The sequence below is a fragment of the Cottoperca gobio genome, chromosome 17 (genome assembly GCF_900634415.1).
Source record: "Cottoperca gobio chromosome 17, fCotGob3.1, whole genome shotgun sequence".
NCBI lineage: Eukaryota > Metazoa > Chordata > Actinopteri > Perciformes > Bovichtidae > Cottoperca > Cottoperca gobio.
Window position 1 is genome coordinate 8,807,055 of NC_041371.1, and position 13,003 is coordinate 8,820,057.

Below are 13,003 nucleotides of genomic sequence, written 5' to 3' on the forward strand. Positions count from 1 at the left end.
GATCATAATAATAACAATACATATTATATACATAAATGTCGCTTTTGGATTGTGTTTGTTTAAGATCCCCTCCAGTCCTAGTTTGTAGTCTACGGTCCAGAACCAGACATGTAATGTTTTGAAGACAGGGGGGGGGGGGGGGTGGGGTGGAGAGAGAGAGAGAGAGAGAGACACATGTTGCGTTATTATCGAGCAATGCATTGTGGGATTTCAAAATGGAGCCCTTGATGCTGGAGTCAACTGCTATGTCCTGTGTTATGTAGCCGTTCACTACTGTTGAACAGCAGGTTAGCCACTGAGATTTAAAAACTAACACACTCCTGTGACATTGTACAACATGGGGGTGTTGTGTTTCGCCAGGGGGGCGTTCACGTCCGCCAGAAAATACACCGGTCGGTATTTGTGCGTCACCTTTCTCTCCGGTGCGTCAGCTCCAGCTGGGGTCCGTGTTAGAAGGTACAGCCAGGAGACTGTTCAGAGAAATGTCTCTGCACAGTTTGTGTGCTATCACCTACCTCACAGGACCTTACTTAAAATCCAGGGACAAGACACGAGCCCGTTTCTTCAGGGGATTATAACCAATGACATGGGGCTGCTGGAGGAGCCTGGACTCACAGCTATGTACTCACATATGCTCAATGTGCAAGGGAGAACACTATATGACATCATGTTGTACAGGTACAGTACACTTCATCATACTGTTCATTGTGTTCAGTAAACATGAGGGTGTGGCTACTTATCTTGAAAGGCAGTTGCAGGCGTTGGTACTCGCCTAGTAGCAGACATCAGGCCCGGACAGTCAGTGGTGTGTGTACAGTCTGGCTCAAATAGTAATAACAAACAGAGTCTAAACGTCCTTGTCCAAGTCACTTTCAACTGAGAAGAATGAATAAACAGTCCACCATTTAGATCAGTCAATATAGAAAAACACTTTGCCAGCTAATGTGTTGTACTCAAACAAATATGGACAAAAGAATGTAGGCTATATATAGATTTAAAGTTTTCTATTTGTGTCTTAAGTATTTATAATCGTGGCCTCAGTTGTGACCCCATGTTGCAAATGTACATAACAAGTCCCCAATAACACCCTCACATATTTTTAAGTAATGACGTCCTTGCTGCATATGATGGCTGCAGTTACCTAACAGATGTCCTTTTTTTTTATTACCTTGAACCCAACATGCATTTCAACAGGAAATAGCCTTCAGTAAATACAGGAAGTGAGATGCTGTCTAAATGCTATTATATTAAGGCTTTAAAACAGTTTGAAGGACATTTACAACTTTTAGTTTCCCGTGATACTATTATGAGACCGATGCCAAATGTTTAGTTTGAACTCTGCCTGGCAAGCTGGAACACTAATACAGATTTATTTTTTAATTCATTTTAATTATGTACTTATAGTATCCAATGTGTAGCACTTTAATATATTGTTAGAAAATTGTTGAACTTAAAACATAAAAATAAATGTTAGCCATTTTTCCAGAATCAAAGAACATGGTCTTCATCTAAACTCCACTAGTTTTCTGATGAAGAAAGTGACATAAAGCCCCTACACAACTGCTGTTCATAGTAAACCTGTGTACTGTCTGTGTATGTATTTCCCATAATCATAGCTCCACCCAACCTCACCTATTCAGCCGAAATACGTACACACACCTGGGAGGGTGCAGCGCGCAGTGCATACAATCTTGAATCACAGAAAGACATACAATACTACTAGTAAGATTTAGGTAAATTAATACAAGCTATATGTCGATATGCACATCTTTTGGTGCTAATAAAACGATTCTCTAGAGAACAAACAACGTCATTAACTCAGGTAACAGAGTACAAAGGTATGTTGTAACTCTGAATTAACTGATTGTTTAGTTTTTATAGTTCATAGGCACTAAACTTTCTCTATTTCCTTTCAGTCTGAAAGAAGCTGATGCAGGACAGGGCGTTTTCCTTGAATGTGAAAGCACAATGAAGGACTCAATCTTGAGACATTTGAAGATGTACAAGCTCCGCAGAAAGGTCAACATAAACCCCTGTCCAGAGCTCTCTGTATGGGCGGTGCTTTCCAAGCAAAAGAACGCAGGTCAAGAGGCCAGTAAACCTGAGCTCTCCTCCCCAGACAAAGCTCTGGTGTGGGAGACCGATCCCCGAATTCAGGAAATGGGCTGGAGATTGGTGTTGGACAGCCAAGTTGATCCCTTGGATATCATTGCATCATGTCAGAAAGGTGACTCGGTGGATTATCACAGACATCGCTATGCAATAGGTAAGACCAGTTAGAATACTTGCAGTTTGTTTTAAAAAGAGAAAAAGAGGACAAAACAAGGATTTGTATGCACATGTGCTCTTGACGCTTATTGTTTGTTTCCTCTGCTGTCATTGTTGTCTAGGACTTCCTGAGGGAGTGAAGGACCTTCCCCCCGGGGTGGCACTACCACTAGAGTCAAATCTCGTCTACATGCAGGGTATCAGCTTTAGCAAAGGCTGTTACATTGGCCAGGAGCTCACAGCCAGGACTCATCACACTGGGGTGATTCGGAAACGCCTGATGCCAGTACACTTGTCAGCTCCAGTCCAAGACCTTGAGGAAGGAGCTGCGCTGCAAACGCAGTCGGGCAAGCCAGCTGGGAAGCACCGAGCAGGGGTTGGAGAGCTGGGTCTGAGCCTAATACGCATGGCTCATGCCAAAGAAGCATTGACACTCAAATCTTCTCACGACACCACAGTGGTACTTGAGGCCTCTGTGCCAGACTGGTGGCCTAAAGACGTGAAAAACAACTGAAGAGGATGTTTTATAGTTTCCAAAAATGTGACAAACATCGGATCTGACAGACTTCTCATAGACAGAACCCCGAAGTACAGTATGTTACACTGTCATTGCTTAACAGTTGTGTGGCACTAATATGTGTGAGTATTTTTAGTTTTGTTTGCAATAAAATCTACTTTAAGAGTGACTTTTCCCAAAAATGTAAATTATTTACCACAGAATTATGCTATTTAACAAATCTATTGCAGCGCTATACAACATGATATACCAACAGTCATGGTATTGATGGTTGTTGAATAAATATGAAAAAATACAAAAACTCAATTAACTTGTGTATTTTTATTCCAAACATTCAACATTTGAGATTGCAATTCATCTCAAACTAAAGGTGCAGTAACACCTTCATCATCTAATTTGCACTGTATAAATTGGCACTTCTCATTCAAGCCATTTCCAGATGGTGATAACATTGTTGAGACGCCACTGCACATCTTATTCCTGATAGAGGAGATGCTGCCCCCTTGTGGATTGTATGGTTTCCCGAATTTGCTGTAACATGGTTTCCGGCTGCAAAGTCAAAGTTGAATGATCGAGCCGCTTAAAGTCTTCATTGCAGAGTAGGCATTCAATTATGTGAGCCACTCTTTGTAGGTCAAAGGCAGCATGGTAAGGTCCAAGTGTGGTGAGGGTGTCTGAGAGATGCCGTGGGTAATCGGAGGTATCCCCAGTGGAACAAGCATTCAGGAAAGCCATTCGGTTGTCGGCAATGATCTTCAGGAACGAGGCAAATTCTGCATAGTTAATACCAGAGCAGGCCTTCATAATGACCTGAAAAGTAACAAACAACAATGACTTAAAACATGATATTGCAAACGTCCACGGCAGCAGCGTGTTTCTAGGAAGCATGCAGGCGGGACGGTCTCGTCTCTGAAGTTACCTGGCAGTGCTGATGCCACGAGTCCATCGTGTTTCTCCACTCGTCTATCTCTTTTTGAACGGACGACAGCTCATTCTGAAGGAACTGCCACATGATGTCTACATTGCAGCCATTCAACCAGTTATGATTAATAGAGATGGTGTCCTCCTGTAATACAAACATTAAAGAGAGAGAATTCCTATATCACACTTAGATATACGGACCATAATGTACATGTCATGTTTACTCAACTGCTTAGATTTAGTTGCCTTTACAGTTCTTACCAGATTATAAACTTGATGGTGCCAGCCACTGGGCACGAAAATGATTTCACCTGCCTCCTGAATAATTTCAAGAGGCTGACAGGCTTCTTCGGAGTGTGGAAAAAGGCCTCGGTCTCGAAGCTCAGCTGATGTTACATCGTAAGGGAGGTTGCCGTGAGTGTCTCGTAAAAACTCCTCCTGACCTGGTGGATACAGGAGCCATTTCTTTCTGCCACAGATGTTTGCAGACCAACTGTAGGAGCGGAACACATCAGCGTGGAACGGGGTCCTGGTGTTGAGAAAGTGCATCTGATTAATAGATGTGTTGTCTAACAACTAATAACATCAAAATATATAAAAAAAAAAAAAAAAAGCTGCAATCAGCGTTTTGCTAACATTATGTTAAATATGTCATACCATGAACCTTTAGGTCCCATGTAGACAAATCGGTAGTCATCCACTTCAAGTGTATCCCAGTATTCATTAAGCCAGTCAGAAGAAAAGAAGACTGGTGTGGTGTAAACATTATGCTCTGGAAGGTCCCTGTAGAACATTGATACATTGATACAGTTACATATTTTGCACATTTTTCTGTATGAAATAAAGTTAGGTCAGTCTGTATTAATTGATACCTTGACATGTGCCAGTCTTTAAGATAGAGACATCCTTTAGGTGATGAGTGGCCATTCTGGATGTATTCCTTCCAGTAGTGTATAAAGTCTTTGAAAGACATAACTTGTTTAGGGTTTGCATTGTACTCCTTTGCATTGCAGTTTGCAACAGGAACAGGAGTTTCATCTGCGATAAAGAACAAATACATTATCAATTGACACATAACAACAATCCTTGAAGCAGCTGCATCATGTATGGTAGTTTCTGCATTAGTAATAGGCTTATTTACCAAACTCTTGTAGCAGTTTCTGGAAATCAGGCTTCCCCTCCTCAGACACCCACTGTTTTCTACACTTCCAGTCCTCTGTAAACCTTCTTGAAAACATACATGGGTGATTGGGAAGCAAGTATTTCTTAAAAAATTTAGAATAGCTCAGCTCCCTATCGATGTAATCTACAAAATGCGAAGACCAAAACTGTTCATAAGACTGTCTTGGTACTTTGATCAAGCTGCAGCAGTTACGGTACGCTTCCCTGTCCATAATGGTAAACAACCCCTCGGCTAGCCAGTTAGCAAGCTTAGCTGTCACTGTTTGGACAGCAAGACACGGTAAGGAAAAGCTTGCAGGTCAATTGGTTTGACATTAACAGTTACATAACGCACGTATGTTCACTGTTGCCGTCAAACTCAAGCTAGATTATGCTAGAAAGCTAACATTATGCGAAAATGTATTTTTTGACAACAGGTCGCTGCACATGACTCCATCCCGAGGATAGCAGGCTATGGTTCCTGGAGGACGCACAATAATGCCGTTTCTGTTTAATGAATTCGTTTATATTTATTTAAAGCTAACACTGCATGCTATTTTAGCTTATTCAGAAACCGCTGTCCTAGCTAACAAAAAATATATTTTCCAAAACCTTGTTGCGATAGCCTTTTCTGACAGCAGAGTATTCAAGTCGGACAGTAAATACAGCCGTGCTCCTGTGTGACGTCACTTCCGTAATAAACATCAGCGATACTGAGAAGAGTGTGGGGTAACACAACGTTAATGCTCAGCCCAACTGGGTAATGTTCTGGATGTATGTGCTGTGGGACGGATATAAGTACACCAAGAGGAAGTGATATATGCTAAGAAGGTTTATAACGTTATAATGACGCACTCGTAAAGGTCGCTCCTCCTGAAGCTGCCAGTTTGAACGCCTCAGCTGAGCTCATCTGCTGCCTGGATCCCTTATTACACTCTGTAGTAAGTATGTTCACTATCAGGACGTAGAGATCACACAGTACATTATGGTGTTCTAAGCAGCAACAGTGTGTGCAGGTGTATAGTACATGTGTAATACTGAAGCTTATTTGTCCTAGGTGAATCTCCTACCAAAATGAGCAAGGACGTTCCTATCCACAGCTGGCCCGGCTCCTATTACATTACCAGTGAGAAGCGGTGGGCGACTGGCACCCTGTCCCTCACCAGGACCATGGTGCGCTTCGCCTCTAACCAGAGTAAGGAGAGTCTTACCAGCTTCCGCCTCTCCAGGATCATGGAGATCAAGATGGAGTCGTCCAGCTTCATCTTCAGCACTCTCACAGTGCTTGAAGAGGGCAATGTGAAACACTGGTTTGGTTCCCTTAAGCCCAACAGGGTGGTGGTCTATAATGTGTTAGAGCATTTCTGGAGAGAACGCCTCCTGTCCCCCAGCTCAGAGGCCAGTGGGGCCGAATGTCAACCCTCTAAGGGCAGCAAGCTGATCAACCTGGTGGCAGGGGCCCAGAGAAGACTGGAGGACACCGGCAGAGTCCTCAGCCACCAAGGAGAGCAGTTTGACAATGCGATGCAGGGACTGGAGAAGATTGACTCTGATCTGGGCGTGGCTGATAAGTAATTATGTCTTGTTCATGTTTTATTCTTGTACTGCGATAACAAAGTAGTTGCAATACAGAAACAGGCCTTATATAATAATGAAAGAAGTCATAATCTCATTAATTCTTGATTTCCCTTTTACCTCAGGCTTTTGTCAGAGCTGGAATCGCCCGCATGGTGGCCTTTTGGTAAACTCCCCTGGAAAACTCAGCAGGAAGCCAAGGCTCAGGACGCTGCAAGAGCTGCCGCTGCTTCAGCAGCTGGCAAAGGGTCCGGTAGAAATAAAGTGATCGCAAGCATCCCAGCTGTAGTGACCAAAGGCGGGGACTCTGACTTAAAACCAGGATGCTTATTGGTGCTGGTGTCCTCACTGGAGGTGCGAGACACAAACTGTCAACTCCTTCACCGCTTTGAACGGAATGAAATTGACGAAATCAGGGTGCACAGTCCGTATGAGATCACTGTTAAACAGCGGTTTATTGGGAAGCCAGATATATACTACAGGTTCCTGTCTGCCAAGATGCCAGAGGCAATGTCGGTGTTAGAGATGCAGTACAAAAAGAAAGTGGAGTTCACTAGTGAATACACTGCTTTCAAAGCAACTCCACTTTCATCTCCGTGTGACACAGAGGGGCCAAACTGGAATGAAGGTAAGGCACCGATAATATAAATAGAGGCTTTTTCACTGTTTGCATGTCTAGTATGAAATTGACCACTAAGTGGCAGTAAAGGTCTATGTTTCCATCTCTGTATATTTATAGGTGTGTAGCCACATGTAAAAACATTTCATCCACATGACTTTTGGACACAGTTATTGGTGTCTCTCCTTCACAGAAATGTGTTTTGATGAGTCATTTCATCCCAATTGCCTCAGTTACTTTGAGTTTACTGTCTGGTTTCCTCATAAACAGCATATGCACTTTGCACTTTTTCACCATCTCCACCCATGGAGTCAGGTTTGCTGCAGAAGTGCCAAGACACAGAGCTCCCACTGGAGGTCCCAGCAGGAGTACTGTCCCAGTTGCATGTCCTCCAGCCATCTGTCAGTCAGGCTGAGGCCCAGGAACTCAAACAGGTGAGACCTGAATGAATATTTGAATTGCACTATTGTAACTTTTAGATTTTTCATATTGTATATATACACATATGTGTGTGTATGTATATATGTGTATGTATTATAGTAAATAACTCTATGGTTTTGGTGACATGTATTTTGATTCCAACCCATAATTCAGCATAATGATTTTTATTTTTCCTCCCGTATGATTAAAATGTTATTTAGTTAGACCACAAACCAAAGTCCGTCCTGGTTTTAAGAGAAGGAAAGAAACATGTTCAGTCATTTGGTCAGACTTAACAACGTCTTTCCATCCAGAACCTCGCAACACTGAGAAATGTTACAGACATACTATGTGGTGGCAAAACCTACACAGTGACGCAAATACAGACCTATGATTCAGATAATGTCTTGTGTGTGACACACTATTCCAGGTAGCTTAGAACAAGATATTTATGTAAAACCTTTTCGTAAACTACTTTTGTTTTTGGTAAATCATTCTTACATGCGCATCACATACGGCATTTAGATGATTGAATAAATGTAGACTTCATGAGATGACACCAAGGCTCTACCACCTGGAGCCAAGATTATATTAAAGCTTGCTTGATATATGAAATAATGTAAAAGCCTCCAACACAGAAATATCATCTAACCCTAACCCTTAGAACTACGGCCTGACAGATAATGTCCGATTGAGAAAAATATTTGAATCTGATATTCTTTTCTTTTTACTTTAACATAAACATTCTTGATAAGGATCCCTCAAATGTGTTTTTTAAGGAATTGTGACTAAGAAATTGACCAATTTACAGATAAAAAATGAAGTTTCTTGTATTCTCTGGTTGTCAAAATACTCTTTAACGTTTGTTTTGCTATTTCTTGTTGCTTATTGGCCGACATGTATGAATATATATATATATATATATATATACACGATATATTGGCCCAACCAACTTATCAACCGGGTTCTAATTAGCTATAAGAGATATTCGGCCATTAACACTTGATATGTGAATTACGAAAGCGTCATGAGACATTTGTGCCCTCCTTACAGGCACATCGATCGAAAATTGGTAAATGATTTAATATGTCAAGTAGAGCAGCTTAAAAAAAATCAAGACTATTTGCAAATTCCCAGCGCATCTTGGTGCGTTTCACCTCTTGGCCACTCATGGTGTGATGACGCCCTTTCTTTAGGGCTTAAGAGAGGTGGAGAAATGCTCACCCAGGGCATTCTGATCCTTCCTTGACGTAACGCACACCTCATTTGAGCTGATTTTATCAGCCAGAAACTCTGTTTTTGAGGCTCTTTTCCATCTTTACTTTTCTGTTTGAGGGTCATTTTCAGAATTCTGAAACCTAGCTGCAGTAAATATTAAAGAAGAGTAATGCAATTTAGTTTCTTGGTTCATTTTTATCGAAACCCCCTTCATACACTTTTCCTTATTATTGAAGAGGCATTTCATTAATATTAAAGGTTCTCTCTAAAGAATTCAGAGCATATCTGTGATTGCCTCCACACAGCTCTCAACATGGGCCGCGTTATCAGCGGGAACCGCCGTATGAGCGTTAGCCATTAGCTAGTGCATGCACACACATGCATGCGTCGCCGGACCGGCTACATTAACAAAGAACAAAGAAGCTTGGATTACGACACACACAGATGGAGTGTGATTTCATTCTCTACCCAGGACGACATTACTCCATCATATCTTCACATAGCAAATAGTTGTTTGCTGCTATATTAATGCTCTGAATGCAGTATATGACCTTTTAAGGACACTTGTGAGATTTGTTTCTCCAAGTAAATATATATATTTTGTATGTTCTTTCAGATCTGCGGAAATCTGAGGAATCATTACTTTATACCTGATATGTAGTTAATTATTGTACATAATAACATAACATGTACAATGTTTCACTGTTGTCTTTGTCTGTATAATCATTTTTCAAACAAATGTATCATAGCAGTGACATCATTGGGCCAGTCATACAGGTCGGCTTGTCTATTGTGTTCATAAATGGCGTATTGTTTACAGCTGATAATGGTTCAAACTTCAAAGGCTGCCAATTTGGATTTAATGCTATGCTTCTGTACACACCCTACTCTCATTGTAATTCATGTCAAGATTAGAATCTACAGTGGTGCAACTTGTACAGAGGGTCACTCAGTTTAATGTCTTGCAGTAAGTGCTTTAGCAAATATTCCCTTTTGTCTGATCTTTTGTACACCAGTATGATTGTTTGAGGTTGGTAATTCCTCCATTGCCAACAGCACAAACTGGATCACTCATTTGTAGATTTCATGTACTGTATTTTGCTATTTATCCACAGTCCTGAAATTACCCCACTTATGCACAAGACTAGCATTTTTCTATCAGTCCTAACCTAAATGTTTAATTTAAGGGCTTTCTACATGACTTAAGTCCTCTAACCATTGTATAAGCAGCAGCTAAAAATATTCATTTTTCTGTGTTGTTCTCCGGACACACCAAAACTCATGTCAACTGTGAGGTATGATTCTGTCATGTTCCCCCGGTCGTAATAGTAAAGTCACAGACCTGAGTGAGCGAGTACAGTCGCTCCTCGGTGTGTATTGACATACTATCTGTTTTTCAAACTGCCGTCTGGAACTGTTTCTGTTCTCAGTTGCAATGTCCGCATGTACCGGCCAGTGAAAACTGACATAATGTCGGTGGGTGTGTGAGAGCATGTGCAGCGTAACATAATATTAGTTTAGAAACCATGGTGGTGGGGTTTGGAGTAGTGTTTATTAGGTTTTGCTTGGCACATCACCTTGTTTTTAAGTTGTTCCATCAACCATAACATACACAGTTGTTGGACCGGAGAGATGGAGTCGCAGTATTCCTTAAAACCACTGAGAGCAGAAAAACAAACCGTATTGTATGATATCAATGATCCCTGGAGAAAAAGCTTTCTCTCTGAATATCTTCTCAAGCTTCATAGACTGAATAATATGAAATATTATCATAACTGCCACGTAAGTATCTGTTCTGTGTGGACTTGTAAAGTTTCTCTCTCATCTGCAGACATTAAGCAGCAGGCTATTGTCTTTCAAACTAATCTACTCCTTTACACAAACACACTCTTTCTAACTCACTGACCCAATCTTTACACCTCTCCACATATGGTCCACATGTTGCAAAACTACATGGGACAAAAGGCAAGTCCCCATAACGTAAATCATTACATTTTAGAGACTTGGTTTAAGATTAGATTAGGTTTAGGCTAAGGTTTACGATTAGGCTAGTAGCATTTAGTCTCTAGGGAATTAATGTAATGTTCTCTAAAGCGATGAAAACACAACTGTGTGTGTGTGCGTGTGTGTGTGCGTGTGTGTGTGTGTGTGTGTGTGTGTGTGTGTGTGTGTGTGTGTGTGTAGATGCTGATGCAGCTGAAGAACCTTGCCCTGGAGGCTGAGACGGAGCTGGAGCGGCAGGATGATGTTCTGGATGACCTGACCAACTCCACTGACCGAGCCACCATGGACATAGAAAAACATACGTGCCGTGTGAAAAGGCTGCTGTAGCTCTGACAGTCCAGCAGACACATGAGGTCCCCACGTCCCTCCTAAGAAATGCACTGCAAGCTTCCTACATTGGTACAATGTTGGAACAGAAGTAGGGACTTGAATATGCTCAAAATACTTCATAGCATTTTTGTTGCATATAATTACATAATCACATGGGTTCATGTGTGAGTCAATGTTCGCTTAATACTAAAGATGTTCACCAAAATCCATGAAATTCGCCATTCAAATTATGACTTTCTGCTTTGTGCAAATAGTATATTTCAATATTGAAACAATTCCAACACATGAGACTGGGATAATGAGCCATCTTCACGATGGGATGTGCGTCCTGCAGCACTTAACAAATGCGGCTAGCATAGTTAGCATTACATTTGGCTTGGATGCTATCAGCTGCACAACTGTCATTATGAAAACACAATTGTTTTAGTTTTTAGAGTTTCCATATAGAAAAAGAATTCTTGATCACCACATGGTTCAGATTATAAAATATTGACCAATAGATAAATGGCCGCCCGACTACTCACACTGCACTAGGGTCATGGTAGTGGTGCTTATGGATTGGCTTAGCACTATCGAAACCAATCCGCAATGTTGGTGGTGGGAAGCCGGTGAGGGATCACATCGTCATCGGTGCCCTACTGATTGGTTGTGGCACATGAGTCATTTGGGGGGACTGCTTGCATCTAATGCCTGAAAAAATAAGCTGATGTATCATGTTGTATCAGAGGAGACGCACTTTACACCTTCCCCGGGCCCAGGGGAAGACGGCAATGACAACGAAAGTGAAGGGCAAAATGGACATTTGAAAAGCAAAAATAACTAGCCAATTTATTCTCTCTGCACAAACATATTTTTAACAATATGCATGTTGCTTCCATTGCAATAACAGAATGTGTAAGAGTGAAGGATAACCCTGATCTTGTTGGGTGAACAGATTTCCCAAGTAAATGATTTGCAAGTAATGGACTTTCCAGTGGCATCACGGTAATATCCATGTTTTTGATGATGTACAGCCATTCTTCCTTTTTATAACCTTCTCTCTCCTGAAGACTTGTCTTTCTCAGGTCCGTGTCACTTGTCCTCTCCAGACATTGTCTCCCTGGGCCTAATGTTGCATGTCTAAATAATGCTGCTTTGTATTGCATCAAGAGAAAATGTCCCATCATAACTAATATATAACAGACTGTAAATGTGCAACTATTTCTGGGACTTCAAAACAGAAAACACTTCCTTTTTGTTTGTTTTTAAATAGTGTACACTAAATACTCCATATTAACGTTCACATCTACTGTATGTCTTGCTAAAGATTGATCCTATTCTCATTCTGTATTATCTGTGACAGACACATGTCTTGTAATTCTGTGATTTTATTGTCTTCTGTTATCACTGTCAACTTGATATAAGCTGGAAGTTAAACTTGAAATGTTTTTAAAATAATGATTTCAGTGCTGTATAGATGCTCATTTTTGCTTAGGATACTTAATTTATCCTGACACTGGATGGATAAAGTGGAAACTGCATCTTAGCTGAAAGCAAACAAATGAAAAAAGGAAGCAACACAACTGACATTTTAAGTTTTGGAGTCATCACCATTGAAAATCTGTAATAGTTTATAATTTGCAATAAAATAAAGTAAAATCAGTAGTTTGTTTATTTGGATACTTTAGTTTAAAGCTGCTATTTATATTTTTGTATTAACTCTGGATTAAATTATGAATGTGTATAATGTTATGTTCACGCGACTAAAGCAACAAAACGGCCAAGCGTGACCTATTACATTGTACCAAGTCGCCGTTGAAGTGTTGTTCAAGCGCTCGTTAATGTATTTATATAACAATATAATACAATACAATATAAAAATAGCACTGGATGTTCATTTTACCTGAACTGGGAAATGTTTAAGACGGACAGAACAGGGTGAAATAAAAGCCTGATTGGTTGAATGCTTCACCGCGTCAATGGAGCGCTGA

General features: G+C 40.9%; 3 protein-coding genes across 6 annotated transcripts; 2 read left to right on the forward strand and 1 right to left on the reverse strand.

The window, feature by feature from the left end:
- Nucleotides 1-205: 205 nt before the first annotated feature.
- Nucleotides 206-3,091, forward strand: iba57 (iron-sulfur cluster assembly factor IBA57). Its single transcript, XM_029453240.1, has 3 exons — nt 206-678; nt 1,917-2,266; nt 2,391-3,091. Exons 1-3 carry the CDS (start codon nt 338-340, stop codon nt 2,780-2,782), a joined length of 1,083 nt encoding a protein of 360 aa, XP_029309100.1. The 5' UTR covers nt 206-337; the 3' UTR covers nt 2,783-3,091.
- jmjd4 (jumonji domain containing 4) lies at nt 3,088-5,490 on the reverse strand. 2 transcript variants are annotated; one of them, XM_029453236.1, is made up of 6 exons: nt 4,848-5,490; nt 4,579-4,744; nt 4,364-4,489; nt 3,968-4,235; nt 3,705-3,851; nt 3,088-3,538 (listed from the first exon to the last, which is right to left on the reverse strand). In XM_029453236.1, the coding sequence occupies exons 1-6, from the start codon at nt 5,098-5,100 to the stop codon at nt 3,260-3,262; spliced, it is 1,239 nt and encodes a 412-aa protein (XP_029309096.1). In that variant the 5' UTR covers nt 5,101-5,490; the 3' UTR covers nt 3,088-3,259. The 2 variants fall into 2 exon arrangements, with proteins under 2 accessions (XP_029309096.1, XP_029309095.1); XM_029453235.1 differs by having other exon boundaries at nt 3,088-3,595; nt 4,848-5,478.
- snap47 (synaptosome associated protein 47) lies at nt 5,012-12,668 on the forward strand. Of its 3 annotated transcripts, XM_029453238.1 has the most exons (6): nt 5,012-5,168; nt 5,731-5,808; nt 5,925-6,438; nt 6,568-7,070; nt 7,377-7,495; nt 10,884-12,668. In XM_029453238.1, the coding sequence occupies exons 3-6, from the start codon at nt 5,942-5,944 to the stop codon at nt 11,028-11,030; spliced, it is 1,266 nt and encodes a 421-aa protein (XP_029309098.1). In that variant the 5' UTR covers nt 5,012-5,168; nt 5,731-5,808; nt 5,925-5,941; the 3' UTR covers nt 11,031-12,668. The 3 variants fall into 3 exon arrangements, with proteins under 3 accessions (XP_029309098.1, XP_029309097.1, XP_029309099.1); XM_029453237.1 differs by lacking the exon at nt 5,012-5,168 and having other exon boundaries at nt 5,518-5,808; XM_029453239.1 differs by lacking the exon at nt 5,012-5,168 and having other exon boundaries at nt 5,518-5,808; nt 7,373-7,495; nt 10,884-11,020.
- Nucleotides 12,669-13,003: the final 335 nt, after the last annotated feature.